This window comes from Rattus rattus, chromosome 2 (assembly GCF_011064425.1).
Source record: "Rattus rattus isolate New Zealand chromosome 2, Rrattus_CSIRO_v1, whole genome shotgun sequence".
In the NCBI taxonomy this organism is placed as follows: domain Eukaryota; kingdom Metazoa; phylum Chordata; class Mammalia; order Rodentia; family Muridae; genus Rattus; species Rattus rattus.
In genome coordinates, this window is record NC_046155.1 from 13784916 (window position 1) to 13807434 (window position 22519).

A 22519-nucleotide genomic window follows, 5' to 3' on the forward strand; every position below is an offset into this window, starting at 1 on the left:
ACATGTATGTGTGCACACACATGCACACATTCAATCTTCTGAATAGACATCAATAAGAAGACAACTGATAGGTAGATTGTTGAATTAACTCCATTAGCTTATATAATCCATGCAACTACACTGTAAATACATTGCCATCCATTATTTCATGGAGAAAAATGATGTTATGCATGAAGTGTGAAAGTGTCTCCTTAATAGTCTCAAAATAGAAATATATCTATATTTGAATCCATAAGTCTGGCTCCAGAACACAAACTCCTGACTTCTCTTTCACATTGATATTTTTCACGAGGTTAATTCTGAACTCTGTATCTGGGAATTTTTGAGAAATTTGCCTCTGTCTGCATTTTTCCTTACAGTTGCTCAAATGGAAGAAGATGTATTATGCTTATAGATGGCATCTTTTGGCAGAAAATTCTTACTATCCTTATCCAGGTTGTTTTGTGACTTTACATAATATAAGCAGAGTCCCTGATAACGAGTAAGGCTCACCTGACTCATGAACACTATCACTTTCCTAGCCATAGCTGACGGGACAAGAATATGGCCCTGTGTGAATTGATTGCAAGCAGTAATACTCTCTTCTTCCAAATAAGTCTTTTCCTGGAAAGTTGTAACAGGATATATGGTCCTTTGGGGCAAAATTTCATGGCCTATGACTAGGAAGTGGCCCTAGAAGTTTCAGCTTTTATGTCTGGATTGTACTTCTTGTTGCTCAATAGTTTTCAGTTGGTCACATGCCACTTCAAAGCCTTAAAATAACCTGTGCTTCTAAAATGTACTTAAGAACTATTTTGACAATACTTAAACTGATTAAGAGTTCTTCTCATCTCATCATTGCTTTTCCTGCCCTCACTTTTTATGTTTTGGATCTGCTATATTTTTGTGCAAGGTTTCCCAACTTCATCAGAGTATCCGTATATGTGAATTTCATAGAATGATAGAGGATTGAGGATGTTTTTGACTCCTTACACATCATGTTTGACATCCTAGGACTTACATAAGACACAAAAAATTTTGCCTCTTACCAAATCATTTTCTCTGACTTTCACTTCCATTCTCATACCTAATTATTCACTTTAAAGTGTTTGGTATCTATCATAACCTGTGCGAGACAAAATCTCTGAGATAGTTTCCTTTCATCACAAGAGGCGTGCTTTGCTTAATGTCAAGTTGTTTATGAATTAATCTAAAAGTCAGAAGCAATAAAACCCAAATAGATGTTGTGGGACTGGAATTCAGCAGGAGGGTGCTCATTTATCATGTAGGAGACACTGGATACAATTACAAGCACACCCAAACAAAACCAAAATAATCCAAATAGACAGATTGAATTTCAGAAGACAGATTGGTCAGAATGATGTACGTACTCAACCCTCTGCCTCCCTTCAAAGAGAGAGAAATAAAAGTAAAGAACAGGAGAATTCCTTTATTGATGGCAACGCAGAAAGATGGTGTGCATCAATTGATGGTCTTCATGGGGATTCCCAAATAACTAGAGCAGACGTTAACTCTGACTATTACTTGCCTGTGGATCCTGTTCCTCTAGGTGGGCTGCCTTGTCTAGCATCAGTAGGAGAAGATAAGCCTAGTCCTTCAGTAACTTGAGGTGCCAGGATGAGTCAGTAGTCAGGGGGCCTGCCCACTTCTTAGAGATGAAGAGGAAGTGGATAGGGAAGGGGTCATGTGAAGGGGAACTAGGAGGAAAAGAGACTGTGATCAGGGTGTAAAGTGAATAAAGATATAATAGAAAGAAAGAGAGATGGATAGATAGATAGATAGATAGATAGATAGATAGATAGATAGATAGATAGACAGACAGATAGACAGATAGATAGACAGATAGATAGATGATAGATAAAAATATAATAGAAAATAGATGAATTCAGAAGAAGTAGTATTTATACACGATTGAGTGTTATTGAGCTATCAATAATAAAATCATATTAATAAGGGAAATTGGTGGAACTAGAGATCACTATAATTAAATGAAATAACCAACTTCTGAAGAGTCAACTACTGCATGCTTTGCAGAAACAATATTTAAATGAAATATAAAAGCAGAAGGTATGATGTTTGAGATATGAAAGGGAATTAAGAGAAAGAGAGCAATAGTGAATTTGAAAGATAATATGTTGAAGTATATTACATGCATGAATGAAAATATAATAAGGAAACCCAATAATTTGTACAATCAGCATGCACTCATTTAAAGAGAAAGGTAACTCCCCTCTTCAGTAAGAAGTATTTTCTCAGAATGTGTTTTCTTTTCCTTGTGAATTCCTTGTATTTTAATAAAGTATAAGAGAAAAAGCATACCGATTTTATTCTCAAAGATTGAATATTGTTTTTGCCATTCTGTAGAAAATTTCTTATAACTCATTTATAATTCACTGCTATTTGTTTAATGTTTGACCTGAAACAATTGACACCTGAGTTATATTGGCCACTGATTTATAAAAGCTGTCTATTTTAAGCAGGATTTTAACACAAAACTCAATTAAAACATATGGATTTTATTATGAAAATAATAATGCATTAAATATAAAGTAGTATTGCTTTTAAAATAATAAATTCAATAAAACATCTTTTTCATACAAATTTGTTTTGTATCATAAACAAATTCTTTTTCCCTGATATGTTGTCTCTTACCATTTTGGTTTCTGAATATTTTCAGTTTGGTCATTTGTTATAGAATTGTAGCAATTGTCAAGAACTGACATTAAAACTAAGGGGAAAACAGAAAAGAAGAGAAAGGAATGATTGATACCAACAGCAGATTTTTCTTGGAATCTCATACTCAACATTTAATCTTTACTACATCTTGAATTAGTGTTGTTATATCACTCTGAGATGAAGAAATCAATTTATCCAAAGCCTCACAATGAAGTAGAGGGAAAACATGATTTATGTTCTTCTCCATGCTCTGAGGAAAAAGGAAATATTTTCTCAATTTCAAAATGAAAACTTTATTTAAAACAATGTATTTCTCATCTGCTTGAAACTCAAATAAGACCATTCATGGAAATGAAAAATTCTTTCCAAAGCAATTGCTATGTGATATGGACTTTGCACTTACAAGTGAAGGAAATGAACATTCGGTTCTGAAGATTTTTTACATAGGAGTCACAATAACTCTTTACTGTTGCCCTAGTCCTTGGCAGTAGGGGATAAGAAGGCCTGGAGTTAACAACACAGATTCCAGGAATCAGGAGAGAAATGAAAGCAGTCTCAGTTATTGTGGGATTGGGGTGTGCCTTTATAACACCCACCTTTGCCCCATTGGTCAATGATTGCTCATTCCATGTAGTTGGCTCCATATAATTAGTTGTTCTGGTCATGCATTCTGTTGCCATTGGTCTCCAGGTGTCATGAAGTTTTCACAATTAGTAAATGTGGAAGCAATTGCTCTGCCTGCTTGGGCCATTGCAGGTCATTAGTCAGGATATGCTGACTTACTCCTCCTACATTCTCCCTTAAGTAAATCTTTGTCACAGAGCATAATGTATACTTAAGCTATTCATATCTATCTTATTCACTTTGCTATGCATAACATATGATGCTTAATGAGAACCCATTTCACTGTGGGCAAAAGTGTGAGGAGAAACAGCAATATACTGTGTCTTTCAAAAACTATTTAACACTTAGCCTTTGTGAGGGGCTAACAGGTACAGAAGGAACAATGCAGTGAGTCAATGAACATCAAAGAAATTTGAAAATTTTGTCAGTCTTGCCAGAGCAAAAAGACAATCTAATAAAGCAGAGTGTTGTGGCTTTGTCATCATACTGGGTGCTAATGACACTAACCAAGCATTCATACATGTACAGTGAAGTAAAAACCATTTATCACAATTCATAGTAACCCAATGATATCATCATTTATAGAAATAATTTGTAATATTGATTAAACTAAGGCAACAAAGAAGGAGAATCTGTAATTCAATTAAAGCAAGCCAACTCAAAATCTGATTCTGTAAATGATGAAGTAGAGTAACAGTAGTTACCAGTGCCAAGTAAAAAAAACCTGGAAATGAGGAAAAAAATAAGACAAAAGAAAATGGAGGTGTTGAATACAAATTTCACCACTTTATATTTCACACTCTTAAACACTTGCTTGCTTTCTCTATTTAACATGACAGTATACTCACTAGGAAGTATTAGTAGTAGAAATAAAATTGACTTATCCTTTCAAGCAATTTTGCAAAGTTTGAGAAGCCTGGAATCTACCAATAAGTTTTCTGAAGGCAGCCTTCACATCCTTGTTTCTCAGGGTATAGATAAGAGGGTTTAACATGGGAATAACCACAGTGTAGAAGACAGATACTACCTTGTCTTCCTGTAGAGATTTGCCCGAGCTGTTCCGTATGTACATGAAGATGAGAGTCCCAAAGAAAAGACCCACAGCAGTGAGGTGAGAGGTACATGTGGAGAATGTTTTACCTCTGCCAACTGAAGACTTCATCTTTATGACAGCCTTGATGATGTGCAAGTAGGAAATGAGTATGACTAAGGCATTAGCCAAAATGACAAAGTTCCCAAAAAAGACAATTATAATCTCAATATTTGTTGTATCACTGCAGGCCAGCTTCAGCAGGGGTGGGAGATCACAAAAGAAAAAATTGATTTGGTTTTCTTCACAGAATAAGAGGGAAAAGGTACATGTGGTTCTTAAGATGGCCCCAAACAACCCACCAACGTAGGCTCCAGCCACCAAATTCCAGCACCTTTTAGGACTCATGGCTACAGTATAGAGCAGAGGGTTGCTAATAGCAACATAGCGATCATAGGCCATCACAGACAGCAGGAAACATTCAGTAGCTGCACATATGGTGAAGAAGAAGAACTGGGTAGCACATTGACCATAGGAGATAATCATTTTGTTTTGTGCTAGTGTTGCCAGTATCTGAGGAGTGATGACTGAGGTGTAGCAAGCATCCAATAGAGAGAGATGGCTCAGAAAGAAATACATTGGGGTGTGGAGTTGAATATCCACCTGTATAAGAATGATCATGCCTAAGTTTCCCAAAATTGTGATAATGTAGAAGCTGACAAACACTAGAAAAAGGGGAGCCTCCCACTTGGGCAGGTCAATAAATCCCACGAGAACAAACCTGGTTATTGTTGTGAGGTTATTCTTAGCCATAGAACTAATGCAGATTGCTAATCTGAAGATGAGAATAAAGTAAAAACAAGTAAAAAAAAAGTCACAACGTTCCTTTCTCTAAGCTATAAGTTGAGTTTGCAACCATGAACTTATTTTTAAAGCTTGTTTCAGAAATCCTGAAGCAGGCTTATTCTTCTAAAGCAGTTCCGATATTTAATGGGGCTAAATGCTTGCTGTTGTTTCTGATTCAGATTAATTCTAATTTATGCTTGGAATTTTCTGTGAAAAGAAGACACATGTGAACATCAGGTTCAGAATGATCCAAGGCAACATCTATTCCAATCTTATCACCTGTATCATACACCTACTATAAGGTATGATGACAAAAATCTGTCTGCCCATACCTTCCACAAAGAGACCTAAACTTAACATTTCCTGACATTTAAATTTATCTAATTTCATCTTTTCATGCTATTTTTATAGAAGTTTGAAAATGATAAATTTTATCTCCATCTTCTTTCTGAAACACACATAATATATTTTTCTGATTATATATTTCTTCAAGCAGTCTGATAAAATGCCTACTCTGGAACCAGCAAGACAGCTCAGATCATAGAGGCATTTACACAGGCTGGACAATGTGAATTAGTTCCTGTATTCCACAAAGTGGGTAGAGAGAACCAACTTGAGAAAGTTAGCCCTTTATGTCCTCAGGTGTGTAATAGCCTGTGTGAATCTACACACTGCACACACACACACACACACACACACACACACACACACACACAAGCACACCCATGCATGCATACACACAGACACAAACACACACACACACACACACACACACACACAAAATACATACACGAATATGGGTGGATAGATAGATAGATAGATAGATAGATAGATAGATAGATAGATAGAAAATAGATGATAGATACATACATACATACATACATACATACATACATACATACATACATAATTAAATAGATACATAGACAGATATTTCCTAAAGAAGTCATAAATGGTTATTCTACTTTTCTCTGCACTCCAGTCTTAGCACTTGATTCAGAGGCTACCGTATTCAACATACTGTCTTTCATGCTTTATTTTATTATGTGGCTTTGGTAATATATATTGCCCTTTCTGGCTCAATTTTTCATGCATAATATGGAAAAAACATGCCTCTATTATGAGATTATTTTATGTATTAAATATATTAAGTATTTAATATATGAAATAGATAAAGACTAATATCCAATTCAGAAAGACCTATATAAAGACACTTATCATTACTATTATTATTGCTAATTTTATTTAAAATATAGATATAATCTATTTTTTCTTTTCTGATATATAATATATTTCACTCATAATTTTTATGTTTACCTCTGTATATGATTAACAATGTATTTCATATTATCAATTTCTAGAGAGACAGATTGACATACATAGGCAAATTTGACATAATAAATGAGCTATTTTTGGCCTCTCACTAAATGAAGTAAATTCTTCCTGATTTATTCTTTCTTCTCCAAAAAAGAATTGTCTTTTATAACATTACAGAAACAGTGCTTGTTCTTTTGTCTAGTTCTTCTGTATTTTGCCTGTGAGTAGGTTAAGAAAATGTAAGTGGTGTTTTCCTTTTATAATTGTGCATGTACCATGCACTAAAAGAATCCTATTAATACTGGAAAAAATTTTCAAACATCAAGTGAAATTAGGATTCCTTTCCTATGCTTTATCAGCTTTTCAAAATTTATTATAATTAAAATGCTTTACAATGTATTTTGGCAAATTTTGCATTTCCTACAACTTCTTATTGCCATGTAGCACAGGTTTAAGTCCATCATTCACTCCACAAGCATAGCTATTGACTATTTTCTACATGTATTCTGCCTCTTCAAAAAAGTTCCTAAGATGTTGAGGATTTCTTCATGGAAACTCAGATACATATCCCCTTACTTCAAAGGCATTTTGACTTAAATGTCTTATAGAATACTGACAATAAGATCATTAGATAGATACTACAACATACTATTTATGAACGAGAAAGTGAAACCAGATATGAAAAGTTCCCACTGACTTTATATGCAGACAAATCAATATCCATTTTAAAAACCCATTTCCAATACTCTACACAGCAACCCTAGGACCATTGCCCATTATTGTAGCACCACATCCCCCACCATGGCATTCAGGTCGAAACTTGATAAATCAAAGTTTATAACAAAATTTTGATCACACAAAATATATTACTAAGAAATTATTTTCAATAAGCTTAACTATGAATTTTGGTTGCTGTAGTGACATAAAATTGTCATATTTGTAAAATTCTTTCTCAGCACCTAATGAAATTATCATGTATTTTTCCTTTGAGTTTGATTATGTAGTAGATTACATTAATGGATTACTGAATGTTGAACCATTCATGCATCCCTGAGATGCATCATGCTGGATAATCATTGTGATGTGTCCTTGGATTCAGTTTGTGAGAATTTTATTGAATATTTTTCCATAGATTTCATGAGAAATTGGTCTATGGTTCTCTTTCTTTGTTGGGTCTTGATTTGGCTTAGATATTAGTGTAATTGTGGCTTCATGGAATGAATTGGTAGTGTTCCTTCAGATTCTATTTGTGGATTATTTTGAAGTATATTGCTATTAGCACTCTTTTGAAGGTCTAATAAAATTCCACACTAAACCCATCTGGTCTGAGAGATTTTTGGTTGGGAGGTTTTTATTGACTGCTTCTATTTCTTTAGGGGTTATAGGACTGTTTACATGATTTTTCTGACCCTGATTAACTTTCATACCTGGTATATGTCAAGAAAATTATTCATTTTACACATTTTCCAGTTTTGTTGAGTATAGGCTTTTGTAGTAGGATCAGATGGTTTTTGAATTTCCTCAGATTCTGTTGTTATCTCTCCTTTTTCATTTCTGATTTTTTTTTATTTTGGATAATTTCTCTGTGTTTCTGATTAGTCTGGTTAAGGGTTTATCTATCTAGTTGATTGTTCCAAAGATATCACTTCATGATAAAAATCTGGGAAAGATCAGGAATTCAAGGCCCATACCTTAATAGAGTAAAAGCCATATACAGTAAAACATCAAAATAAATGAAGAGAAACTAGAAGCAATCTCACTAAAATCAGGAACTAGACAAATCTGTCACTCTCTCCCTACTTATTCAATGTAGTACTCAATGTCATAGCCAGATCAATTAGACAACAAAGTGAGTTCAAAAGAATACAAATTAGAAAGGAAAAAGTCAAATTATCATTATTTGCAGATGATATGATAGTATACTTAAGTTACCCCCAAAATTCCACCATAGAATTTCTGATAAACAACTTCAGCAAGGATGCTAGATATAAAATTAACTCAAACAAATCAGTAGCTGAGAAAGAAATGAGGAAAACAACACCCTTCCCAATAGTCACAAATAATGTAAAATATCTTGGAGTGACTCTAGCAAAGCAAGTGAAAGATCTGTTTGACAAGAACTTTAAGTCTCTGAAGAAAGAAATCAAAAAAGATCTCAGAAGATGGAAAGATCTTCCAGACTCATGGATTGTCAAGAGTAATACAGTAAAAATGGCCATCTTCCAAAAGCAAACTACAGATTCAATGCAATCCCCATCAAGATTCCAACTTGATTCTTCATAGAGTTGGAAAAAATGAGGAAAACAACACCCTTCCCAACAGTCACAAATAGTGTAAAATATCTTGGAGTGACTCTAGGAAAGCAAGTGAAAGATCTGTTTGACAAGAACTTTAAGTCTCTGAAGAAAGAAATCAAAAAAGATCTCAGAAGATGGAAAGATCTTCCAGACTCATGGATTGTCAAGAGTAATATAGTAAAAATGGCCATCTTCCAAAAGCAAACTACAGATTCAATGCAATCCCCATCAAGATTCCAACATGATTCTTCATAGAGTTGGAAAGAGAAATTTTCAAATTCATTTGGAATAACAGAAACTCAGGATAGCAAAAAATATTCTCAACAATAAAGAAACTTCTGGGGGTAATCACCATCCCTGACCTTAAGCTCTATTACAAAGCAGTAGTGATAAAACTTGCATGGTATTGGTACAGAGGCAGGCATATAGACCACTGGAATAAGAATTAAAGGACCCAGAAAAGAACCCACACACCTATGATCACTTGATCTTTGACAAAAGAGACAAAACCATCCAGTGGAAAAGAGACCATTTTCAAAAAATGTTGTTGGTTCAACTGGAGATCAGTATGTAGAAGAATACAAATAAATTCATTTTTATTTCTTTGTACAAACTCAAGTCCATGTAGATCAAGGACATCCACATAGAACCAGATACACTAAAACCAATAGAAGAGAAAGTAGAGAAGAGCCTCAAACTTATGAGCAGAAGGGAAAATTTCTCGAAGAGAAAACCAATAGTTTATGCTCTCAGATCAACAATAGAAAAATGGGACCTCATAAAATTGCAAAGTTTTTGTAAGGTAAAGGACGTTGTCAATAGGAAAAAATAGCAACCCACAGATTAGGAAACAATCTTTATCAATCCTACATCCGATAGAAGGCTAATATCCAATATATACAAAGAACTCAAGAAGTTAGACTCCAGAGAATCAAATAAACCTATTAAAAATGTTTGTTAACAAAGTTAAACAAAGAATCCTCAAGTGAGGAACTGTTTGTCTGAAAAGCACCTAAAGAAATGTTCACCATCTTTAGTAATCATAGAAATGCAAATCCAAACAACCCTGAGTTCCACCTCACACCATTCAGAATGGCTAATATCAAAAACTCAAGTGATAACAAATGCTGGTGATGATGTGGAGAAAGAGGAATTCTCCTTCATTGTTTGTGGGATTGCAAGCTGGTACAGAGTAGTGATTTCCACTCTGGAAATCAGTCTGGAGTTTCTTCAAAAAATTGGACTTAGTACTACCTGAGGATCCAGCTATACCACTCCTAGTCGTATACCCAAAATATGCTTCAACATATAGCATGGACACATGTTCTACTATGTTCATAGAACCCTTATTTCTAATAGCCAGAAGCTGGAAAAACCCAAATGTCCATCAACAAAGGAATGGATACAGAAAAATGTGGTACATTTTCCCAATGGAGTACTACTCAACTCTTAAAAACAATGACTACATGAAATTCTTAGGCAAATGGATGGAATTAGAAAATAGCAGCCTGAATGAGGTAACCCAAACACAAAAGAACACACATGCTATGCACTCACTGATAAGTGGATATTAGCTCAAAAGCTTGGAATACAATTCACAGACCACATGAAGATGAAGAAGAAGGAAGACCAAAGTGTGGATGGGTCAGTCCTTCTTATAAGGGGGAACAAATTATTCAAGAGATGAAATATGGGGCCAATGCATGGAGCAGAGACTGCAGAAAAGGTCTTCCAGAGATCCCCCCACCTCCTGGGATCCATCCCATATGCAGACAGTATACCCAGTCACTATTGCTGATGCCAAGAAGTGGTTGCTAACAGGAGCCTGATAGAACTGTCTCCTGAGAAGCTCTGCCAGAATCTGACAAATTCAGCAGAGGATGTTTGCAGCCAACCATTGAACCGAGAACAGGTCCCCAAGGGAAGAGTTAGAGGAAGGACTGAAGAAACTGAAGGGGTTTGCAACCCATAGGAAGAACAACAATATCAACCAACCAGACCCCCAGAACTCTCAGTGACTTAACTACCAACCAAAGAGTACACATGGAGGAACCCATAACTCTAGCTTCATATAGAGCAGAGCATGGCCTTCTGGGACATCAATAGAAGGAGAGGCCCTTGGTCCTGGGAAGACTTCATGTCCCAGTTTAGGAAAATGCCAAGGCAGGGAGGCAGGATTTGTTGGTTCATTGGGGAGCACCCTCATAGAATCAGGGGGACAGAGAATGGGATAGGGGTTTTCCAGAGGGGAAACAGGAAATGAAATAACATTTGAAATGTAAATAAATAAAATGTTCAATAAAAAATTAGACTAAAGTTCAGACAGGATAGAAGGCAATTCAGTAACAGCATAAACCAGTAGGAGCAAACATTTTTTTATAATATTTCAGTTCATACCAGCAAGACACATTAACTTAAAAATTATTGGACCAAAATCTTTCTTTTCTCAATACAATTAAATTCAAAGCTATCCAAAGTTCTTTGCTACAAGACCTTTCTAATCTCCTAACTTACTCCATTATAGTGTGAAGAATAAAAGGGAAATAAGTGCTTTTTTAATTTGAAATATCCTCATGATTAGAACTAAATTACTAGATTCAGCCCATGTTCAAAGATGGCACACTACAGGATACTATCAGGAACTGGGTGACATTGGGCTATCTAGAGTCTGAATACCACCCTCCTTGTTTGGCCATTACAAACAAACTCATTATATTTCATCAGCTCAACCACAGATATGTATTTCTGTAAGAGAAAAGTATCCTTTTACAAACCATTATAACAGCTTAAGAAATAAGAAAATAAAATAATTTAAAACTAAAAAAATGATTGTCAGTTTACAAAACCCATAATGAAATGTGTCTCATGTAGCATAATGCATCTCTACTATATTATAAATATTTATATCCATTAACCACTATAAATGCCTCCACACTCCTTCATGTTTTAACAAATTCCTTTTCGTCTTACATAACCATATAATTTTAAAAGAAGTTTAGTGAATAAGAAACTTAATTTTTTTCAAAAATGTGAACTTATTTACATAAACTTCTATTATATTTCCCTGAATAACTTTCAAGGAGACACTGGTGATATCACTTTTTTATTATTCAATTTAATGGGTTTGAGGCAATCATATTGGTTTGAGCCTAGAATAGAGGGAGGCTACAGCCTTACTGTATCCAGTAACATTTTGTGAATTAGTGACTATTTAAAAATAACTGTGGATATTAATGAGTTGCCATTATTATTTTTAATACACAATGAAGAACAGGGAAAAGGGATCTGCTATCTAAAATTAACTTCAAAAAAGATTACCCCTAAAAAAATTGTATTTACTCTAACTACTAAAATAAAAGGATATTTATATTCTATCTTTATCCCCTGACTGCAATTACACTAATTTAGGCCTTGCTGCTTTTCCAAATGTTGTTGTTTTGTTCATGGAACACTTGCCTTGGGCCAATCACAATATGACATGTTCTGGGCACATTATCTCACACAGTCCTGTGATTACAGAAAATAGGTCTTATTTAATCTTTGAAGATACTAAGATTAGATGGATAAGGATGAGTAAATCTGGACTCTAACCTAATTTTAGCATATTCCAAGGTTGTAACTCTAATATGCATGTGTTGTACATTTTATCTTAAACAACCCTGTGACCCTAGCAAAGAGATGTTATTTTGTCATTAAGAAGACTATGATAAAATAGGTAAAAAGAAGTTTTCTGAGATCAAAGCAACAAGTAAACCTGGAATCTAATCTAGGTTTAACTTATTCCAAAGATATAGCTCTAATATATCTTGCTATCCCACCTTTCAGCATAGATATAAGAGGGCAGAACTCATATTCTCAGTCAAATATCAAAACTAAGCACTGCAAACTAGAAACAGACTTACTAAAGAAACTGTACATCCTAAAGTATATGGTGATGCACAAGTCCAAGGAAGTTAAAGCTGGTAGTTGCAAAACAAAATGCCCCATTAAATACCTGTGCATGTTAGATGGAAGTGGAATGATGGCTTTGGTGCCCTAAATAAAAGATTTATAGCTGGAAAGACATCTGACTATTTAAAAGCACTGGCTGTTCTTTCAATTGACTTGGATTTCAGCCCTATCACCCACATGGCCTCTCACAATCATCTATAATTCCAGTTCCATGGACTCTGATGCCCTGCTCTGAATTTTGCTACCATTTGTGACACACAAAATACAAGTAGGAAAAAAAAACATTAATACACATAAGTTAAGAGAAATTTAAAAGAGTAGGTCTACTAACAATGACCTTATTTTATCCCTAATTTGCCTTCAATGATTTCTCTGGAAATACCCAGTATCTTTCCAGGCTTCACTGGTAGTAGATTGGTCCTGTTCAATTCAGAGACTTTGAAATAATATTAGCAAAGTCATTATGCATTTATAAAAAGCAGCTGAGATTACACACACACTTCAAAGTAATTGATTCATTTTGGGATTTCTTCTCACATAGCAAACCACTGGGTATTTAAAATGCTTTGGGAAATGGCTCTGAGGTAGCTACAGAGTGGAAAAGTTTTCCCTTGAATTGAAAATCAACTCCCGGGAGAGCAGCTAAGACTTCCAGGGAAAGCTCACACACACATACTCTTTGCCCAGAAATGTTTTTCAAATATAGACTTATTTTCAAATCTTGCCATACTTTAGAGAATAAAACCTAACATTAGTGATTGTGTGTCAGTTACTAAGACTTTTAGATTTTGGAGCTCAACAGCATCTTCTGCCAGAAATGGACATGTTTTGCTGAGTTAATCAGTATATAGCTTAAAAGCTAGACCTGAGGTCTTCACATAAAAGTCTCTTTAAATTGCTCATATTCTTACACTCACTGTCTAGTCACAACTCAGGTATGAAACCTGGGAGTACTGTCTCCTCCAATTTTCATAAAGAAGTACAATTTTTGTTTCAGGGAGAAACACATCTAAAATTGCATAAATAGTTTTGGTTTCCTTGGCATTGAGGAGTGTGCTCACCCTCTTTCCCTCAAGATTCATGTCCATCATTCCACAGTCACCTTTCTTTGTTGCAGTTCTCATCTATTTCCTGCCTCTGGGATGCGCAATCATTTGTGTTAGAACCATATAATTTGACTGAGTTGCATTTGTATTTCATTGTCCATGATTATTCTTTAGTGATTATTCTTTTTTCTTCAGCTTCATAGTAATTTCTTGAAGTCTATTAACCACAAAGATCCTCTTCAGTAGACTCCTAGCCTGTTTGCCTTCACCTACTTGGTATTCTAGAATTCAAAATATTCTATCATAAACAGTGCCAAAAATGATATATACCTTATATGCTATCAAGTATCAATGATTCGATAAATATTTTGATAATTAGCAATCATTTGGCATAGTCAGTGTTTTGAAATTACAGATGCCAGATGATAAAAAGGTATATTGTAAAGAAGATGTTCTATATATCAGGACCTGATGTGTGGCTTAACAATTTGCACCCTATGTGTTTTCACAAAATTTGTTGCCCCTTTTTGAAATTAAATGTGTTTTGAAGCTACTGTGTGTAAGAGTATATCTGCTAATTTTATGTACACTAGAGGAGAAATTGGAACAAGGTGGGGAAAGTAAAAGAGGGTGTGCAAAAATGAAAATATTCCATTTTTTTATCAACAGAAGGGTTTATTGTTAAACTGAATGTGAGATATTCATTATTCATCCCTCTTCTGGTAATGATTGTAAAATCAGAAGAAAATTTGATATATTTCCCTTGTTATTAAGATAAAGTATAATGTTAGAACTTCTGCTTGGATTTTAGAGAAGACTTACATATTATATTAAGCTTCTTAACCCATATACCCATACCAGAATTTCAGGAAATATTGTAGAAGATAGAATGGAAAGACATTAAGGGACAGATCAGGATGTTTGCTCTGAGATGATATCTCCCAGTACTGTCAGAAGATGAACCCATAAAGTCTCAACAATGTGACTGCTCAAACATGAGCTGAACAACATCAGGCATGGGAAAACTAATGGCAGAAAGCACTTTAGGCCTCAAACCCATCCAAAGAACTATCGGTAACAAAGGAATTCTGAGAGGATGACAAGTGATCTTCTCCAGAAAAGACCACATCAATTGGTTATCCAATACCAAATGGCCAGCACTAAAGACATCCATACAAGTAACATTATACAAACCATGCATTTAATATTTAATAATGTATAATATACTTATGTAATAGCTGACAGTCAATGAGAAACAGGCCATGAACTGGAAAGTAAAGAAGAAGGGTAGATGACAGTGTTTGAAAGGAGAAAACTAAAGGGATAAATGTGGTTTTGTATAATCTTAAAAATAAAAAAGATTTGAAAAAAAATCAAATCTTGGTCAGAGCTAGAGTATAAGTGCTTCACTGAGAAGTACTCAGAGAAGAAACATATACAAGATAAAATAATGTACAGGATGGCTAAGAGTTGTCTTTCCATCTGGAGTCTAGCATTGGCTTGATTTTTGAAGAACTCTGACATGTGTTTTATGCCTACTAAGGGATCTGACTAGTAGAAGCCCATGTCAATCATTTTTTGACTGTAAGCTGTTCTCCAGCAGCTTAGTAGTACCTCACTAGGAACTTCTAAAAAGAATAGATACCTTTGCTGATGGAGAATTCTCCAGGTAATTAATAGTTGTCATAGAACTGTAGATTAACTTGATAACTAGGATACTTTAATTCCAGAGAGACTGCAGATTAAGAAACAGAATATGGGTAGAAGATGAGGCCAAGAAACAATATTTTAGGTTACTGAAGCAAATTATTCCCGAGGCTATTCACTCTAAATATTATAGCAACATATGCTGATGAATTTCATTTTTTTACTTTATGGTACTATCAATAGAACAAACCAAAAGGCATGGAAAAATTATACATAAGAAGTTGGTCTATAGTGAAGATGGTATATCATGTAAGTTGGGGAAAATACATGTTTAATATTTAATAATAGAGAGGTCAGTAAAGTATTTGGGAAAAGAAATTTAAACAATACTTAACAGCATAGGAAAAACTAAATATATTCTCTTTCTCCACATCCTCGCAATCATGTACTGTCACCCAAGGTTCTGATCTTAGCTTCTCTGATTGGTTTAATCTCAGGGTACTTTTGATTTGCATTTACCCGATGACTAAGGACTTTGAGCATTTCTATTACTGCTCCTTAGCCATTCAAGATGCCTCTGTTGTGAATTTCCTGCTTAGCTCTATACCCATTTTTTGTTTGGGTTGTTTGATTTTTTTTTGAGGTTAGCTTCTCAAGTTGTTTATATATTTCTGATATTAGCCCTCTATCTGATGTGAGGTTAGTGGAATTTTTTCACAATCTGTACGTTGCCAATTTGTAGTGTTAACTCTGTTCTTTGCCTTACAGAATTTCTTCAGTTTCATGAGGTCCCATTTATCAATTCTTGATCTTAGAGCCTGAGCCATTGGAGTTTGGTTTAGGAAATTTCCCCATGCCAATGAGTTTGAGTATCTTTCCCATTTTCTCTTCTATTGGATTCAGTGTATTTGACTTTATGTTGAGGTCTTTGACCTTAGACTTGAGCTTTTTGCAAGGTTAAAGTTGTGGGTCTACTTTAATTTTTCTACATACAGACTTCCAGTTAGACCAGCAACATTTATTAAAGATGCTTTCTTTTTTCCATTGTATATTTTTGGCTTCTTGTCAAAGATCCATAAGTGTTCAGATTTATTTCTGCATCTTGAACAATACTCCAATGATTAATGTGTCTTCCTCTATACCAATAGCATGCAGTTTTTAGTCATTATTTCTCTGTAGTATGGCTTGAAGTCATGGGTAGTGATTCTCTCAGAAGTTCTTTTATTGTTAATAATTGCTTCCCCTAACCTGGGTTTTTTGGTTTTCTATATAAAACTGAGAATTGCTGTTTCCATGTCTTTGAAGAATTGTGTTTGAATTTTGATGGGGAATTCATTGAGATCCTTCATTTCTGGTGTGATTGCCAACTGGAACATCCACTCTAGAAATCAATCTGGAGGTTCCGCAGAAAATTGCAAATATATGTACCTGAAGACCCAGCTATATCATTCTTGGGCATATAACCAAAAGATGTGTTTAAAATGTCATGAAGGCTAGAGAATAACTCATTTGCGTAGGATAATGCCTTCCTAACAAGCATAAAGTCCTAGGTCTGTTCCTCATAATTGCATAAGCCCAGCAAGTGGCAGGAAATTTTAGTCACAGTAATCACAAGGAAAAAGAAAGAAAGATCAAGAATTTAAGTTCATCCTCCCATACATGGATTTTGTGATAAGAGTAGACTGCATAACACCATGTCTCAAAAAAGTTTTATTTAAAATTAAAATAAAATATAAATATATTCTAAAGTTTGAATCTCAAATGAAAATATGATTTTGAAGATCATAGTGATTCTGTTTTAATGTTTTCTGCAAATTATATTGAAGTGAATAAAACACACTACAGTTTGATAGGCAAATTGATAAATGGGTATATTAATAAACTGATCACATTTTTAATAAACTACATATAAGTAAATATTAAAATGAACAGAATCTAACTTTTGAGTATAAAGAGTTGATTAAATGATATTTTCAAAACTTCCTTTTTATGGAAAATTTTGCAAAATTATAATCTTGATCTATCACCACAGAGACCAGTGAGACCTGCCACATTTAGATTGCATATGTTCTGAGAGCCATAGACCATACTCAAATCTCTTTTACAGCTGACATTTCCATTTCTTCTTGTCTCTCCCTGGAGTTAAAAATTCTCACTTTTAATAAAACCATGTATTATAATATACACATTTAAACATTGGGCATAGTGTAAATAAAAAATTCCTAAAGTGCTGGCATTTGAGAATAAATTCTTCTTGAGACTCCTAAGGTGGGAAGAGATTAGAAAGTCTTGATTCTGTTGAAAATTTTTCTTAGTGCTTCCTTCACTTCCTTGTTCCTCAAGCTATAGATGAGAGGATTCAACATGGGAATTACTGTTGTGTAGAACACAGACACAACTCTATCTTTTTCTGAGGCCTGACCAGAGTTATCTCTCAAGTACATGAAAATGAGAGTGCCAAAGAAGAGTGACACTGCAGTGAGGTGGGAAGCACATGTTGAGAAGGTCTTGACGCGGCCTCCTGCTGAAGGGATCCTCAGAATAGCCACAATGATGAACAGATAGGAAATTACAATCACCACCATGCAAGCAGGAATGACAAAAATGGCAAATACAATAATCACCAATTCCTGGATATAGCTCTCACCACAGGTCAGCTTTAACAGAGGAGGAAGATCACAGAAAATGAAGTCGATCTCATTGTTTCCACAAAAAGAGAGGGTAAATGCTGAGACAGTCCTCACCAAGGCACTGAGGAGGCCAGCAATGTAAGCCCCAGCCACAAAACTTAGAAGAGCTTTCTGTGTCATGATGGTGACATAAAGCAAAGGTTGACATACAGCCACATAACGGTCATAAGCCATGAGTGCCAACAGGTAGCAATCAATGGATCCAAAGAAAGTAAACAGGAAAAACTGAGCAACACAGCGTGCATAGGATAAAGCAGCCCCATGTTCCAACAACACAGCCATTGTCTGAGGAACAGTGACAGAGGAGTAGCAGATGTCCATGAAAGAGAGGTGACTTAGAAGGAAGTACATTGGGGTGTGAAGCCTGTGATCTGTGCGAATCAAAAAAATCATACCTGAGTTCCCCAGCAAAGTAAAAAAATAAATAAATAAAAATAGGTGGAAAAGAGGGAGCCCCCATTCAGGGTGCTCAGTGAATGCTATGAGGAAGAACTCTGTCACCAAAGTGAGGTTCACCTTGTCCATGAAGCCACTGGTACTTAAGCAAGCATAAGAAACAAGACAGGATGCTGAGCATTGGATGCCCCTGCAAGAACAATTTTTGAATATATGGAAAGAATATAGGTATCAGAGGAAGGATTTCCTAAATTGTGGGTTTCAATTTCTGTCTTCAAGAGAGTTCTGTAGTAGTCATCCTAGGGTATTAAGGGGAAAGTAAAACACATGAGAATGCATGCACAAGAGAGTGTGTAATCCCACTTGAAATGAAAAATAGCTATATGAGTCCTGTGATTCAACAGAGCTCTTACAGCTGACTTGTGGTTATTTTCCTACCATGTATTTGACCATCTCAGGACTCTGAACTTCTTTCTCCTTGATGATCATAACTTTTCCCCTATTTTTTACCTTATTCATCTCACATAGTCAGATTAGCTTTTTTACCAATTAGTGACATTTTTTAAAATTCAGATATCAATTAAAATCTTGTTATTTATAAAACATTAATTTGATCATGGTTTGTCCCTTTGACCAAAATCTATCCAATGAAAACTTTCAAGGACAAGATATTACTTAGCCTCTTCAATATATTGGAACTATCTACAATAATGCCCCTACTTATTTTCCTATGTACCTATTTACTTACCAGTCCTAACACACATAGTGACAACTTATTCTCTCACAATTTCTCTGGATATACTAAGTTATTGGCAGCATTGGTAAGTCCTACATTCTCTTATGTCTCTGTACTTCAGACAGAGCATCACTTCTGCCTAGATGACCTTACTTTTTTCTGTCTCCAGAGTCCTTCCCCCTGCTTACATTACCAGCAAATCACTATTTAGATCACAGGCTTTACAAGAAGGATAACTTTGTTATTCTTCTCCAGACAGTGAATGTCCCCTTCAAGTTAAGCTCTCAGTAAGAGCTTAATATGCTTTATAAAATGGAATTATTAAATAAGATATGAAACATCTTACAAAAAGAGAACAATATTGTTATTATATTCCAGTTGCAAAATCAGAAAATACCCTAAACATGAGAATTGAATTGAATACACCTAAAGATATCAATGGTTTTCATAATATTTTTCTAGATTTTATACTTCTATTCTTAACCTTAAGATGTTCTAGTTAACAGAAAGAAATTGTTGATTTTTTATAAAAATAGCTTTTTACAAGAACAATATTAACAGTAAAAAACATTGATAACTGTACTCTGCATGACATGTATTCATTTCATCATCATAGCCACTTTGTAAGTGAATTTTCTTCTTCCTATGGATGGGGCAACTGAGACCACATTTAAGTTATAAGCTCAAGACAGCACAGCTAGAAAATAGTCTAATTGCCATTGAGTACAAAGTTGTACACATAAAAATTGCTTACCTTGATACTAATTTCACAAGCTTTCTTCATTTCTTTCAATAGCTGTTACTTAACTCAAATGGTAATGCAGGCACTGAGGCTTTGAAGCTAGAGAAAAGATTGTCATTTGGCTGAATCACAGTGAAGCAGGGAAGACAAGGTAATGAACAACATTAAAACATAAATCTTTGGTAGCTAGGCCAGAGCTGAACCAAGGTACTGGTGAGAATGATAAAGAAATTTGGTTCAGGTTGTTGGGCTGGGTATCAATCAAGAGAAACAAGCCAATTTGTTCAAATTTGACTTTACCTACTGATACTCTTTTCTCTTTATCTATTACTTTTTCTTAGTATAAATTAAGTCATTTTTTTGCTCCACTGACCTGGATGGAAAATTATCTTAAAAGTATAATAGAGGCAATGCTGTCCTAAGCAGCAAGAGGTTTGTTGACTTCTGTTGACTTCCCACGCTATTAGTTACCTGAGAAAATCTTAGCTCCTCAATGCCCCTATTTAAATTCACACACAGACACACACATGTGTGCACACACACATGCGCACACATACCATATTAACCAATGCAAACACATGATTGTCTTTCTACAATAACTCTTGAGATATTTCTAGCCATCTGCCCTACCAAAGATTCTCTTTTCTTTGTTTCCAGAATCCACTAAATCTGGGCAGAACACATTCTTCATTCTGAGTGTAGTTCAACTACATGCAGAGGTTGGAGAACAGCCTTTCTTAATATGCTTCTAAGTCTAACACAAACACATTTAAGAGAAGGCACTAATTGTGGCTAAAAATACTCTGAGATCCCCATACAGTGATTAAAATGGTCTCTAAGGAGAGGTATATATTGCCTTGTTGGCTTCTTAACAAAGCACCTGGTCCCTGTCACAAAGTAGAAAAGATGACTCTTTCCTCAGCTCCAGATCCCAAAGCCAAACTATTTGTCTCATACTCCATACACAAAGATCTACCAGCAATTATTTAAAAAGAACAAGATCATGAATTGTATGGGTTATATGCCTTCATTTCCCATTAAGTCCTTCTTACAATGAGAATAATCTAATTAATGTGACCTCATATCCTTTACTCATTCATTTAAATTAAGATAGATAGATAGATAGATAGATAGATAGATAGATAGATAGATAGATAGATAGGAAAATTATACAATCAAAGTATTAGTGCTCTATTTTTCTTTCATTTAAATATTCTTATCTTTATATTTTTACTTTTTATTTTCATTTTTTCTTCTTTAAAGATTTATTTATTTCATGTATATGAGTACACTGTTACCATCTTCAGACACAGCAGAAGAGGCCATCTAATGCCCATTACAGATGGCTGCGAGCCATCATGTAGTTGCTGGGAATTGAACTCAGAACCTGAAGGAGTAATCAGTGCTCTTAACCATTACAGTTCAGACTTTATTACCCTCCCAGTCTACCCTCTGGCTGTTCTTATCCCACACCTCCCTCCCACCCCCCACCTTCTCCAAGAGCATGTCTGCACTCCACCTACACACAACGGGAGCCCAAGTCTCTCAAGGTTTAGGTGCATCCTCTGTGACTGAGTCCAGAACCGGCAGTCCTCTGTTGTATATGTGTCTGGGTGCCATATCAGTTAGTTAATGCTGCCTGGTAGGTGGCTCAGCGTACCAGGTTAGTTAAGACTGCTGGTCTTCCTCTGGGATTGCCCCCCTCCTCAACTTCTTCTAGCTTTTCCCTAAATAAACCATGGGGTTTACTGTCTTCTGTCCATTAGTTGGGTGTAAATATCTGCATCTGACTTTTTCAGCTGCTTGCTGGGCCTTTCAGAGGGCAGTCATGATAGACCCCTGTTTGCAAGCACACCACAGCACCAGTAATAATGTCAGGCCCTGGGGCTTCCCACTGAACCAGATCTCAATTTGGGTCTGTCACTAGACCTCCTTTATCTCAGGCTCTTCCCATTTTTGTTCCTGCAGTTGTTTCAGACAGGAACAATTATGGGTTAGAGTTTTGCACTGTGGAATGCCAATACCACCCTTCCACTTGATGTCCTGTCTTTTTACTGGAGGTAGACTCAACAAGTTCTCTCGCCCCACTGTTGGGCATTTCATCTAAGGTCCCTCCCTTTGAGTCCTGAGAGTCTCTCACCTCCCAGGTCTCTGATACATTCTTGAGGGTTCCTCCACATCCTAGCTCCTGAGGTTGCTAGTTTTGATTCTTTTGCTGGACCTCAGAGCTTCAGTCTTGTTCCCCCCAACTCCAATACCTGATTACATTCCTCTCTTCCCCTTCTAGATGCCTTTTCCACCCAATTCCATCCCTCTCCCTCTCTTATGATTACTTTCTTCTCACTCCCAAGTGGGACTGGGGCATCCTCACTTACACCCTTCAGTCTGTTAGCCTTCTTGAGCTCGATGGATTGTATCCTGGGAATTCTGTGCTTTTTTGGCTAGTATCTGCTTATTAGGTGAATACATACCAATTACTGATTTTTCTTAGTTTTGCCTTTCTATGCAGGGGTATAGGATC

At 35.5% G+C, this 22519-nt stretch overlaps 2 protein-coding genes across 2 annotated transcripts; both read right to left on the minus strand.

Annotated features, from left to right (window-relative positions):
- Positions 1 to 4180: 4180 nt before the first annotated feature.
- LOC116893726 (olfactory receptor 9I1-like) lies at positions 4181 to 5143 on the minus strand. Its single transcript, XM_032895439.1, has one exon. It carries the CDS (start codon positions 5141 to 5143, stop codon positions 4181 to 4183), a length of 963 nt encoding a protein of 320 aa, XP_032751330.1.
- Positions 5144 to 17713: 12570 nt separating this feature from the next.
- LOC116893727 (olfactory receptor 9Q1-like) lies at positions 17714 to 18649 on the minus strand. The gene has a single exon (XM_032895440.1). The coding sequence runs from the start codon at positions 18647 to 18649 to the stop codon at positions 17714 to 17716; it is 936 nt and encodes a 311-aa protein (XP_032751331.1).
- Between the last annotated feature and the right edge of the window lie 3870 nt (positions 18650 to 22519).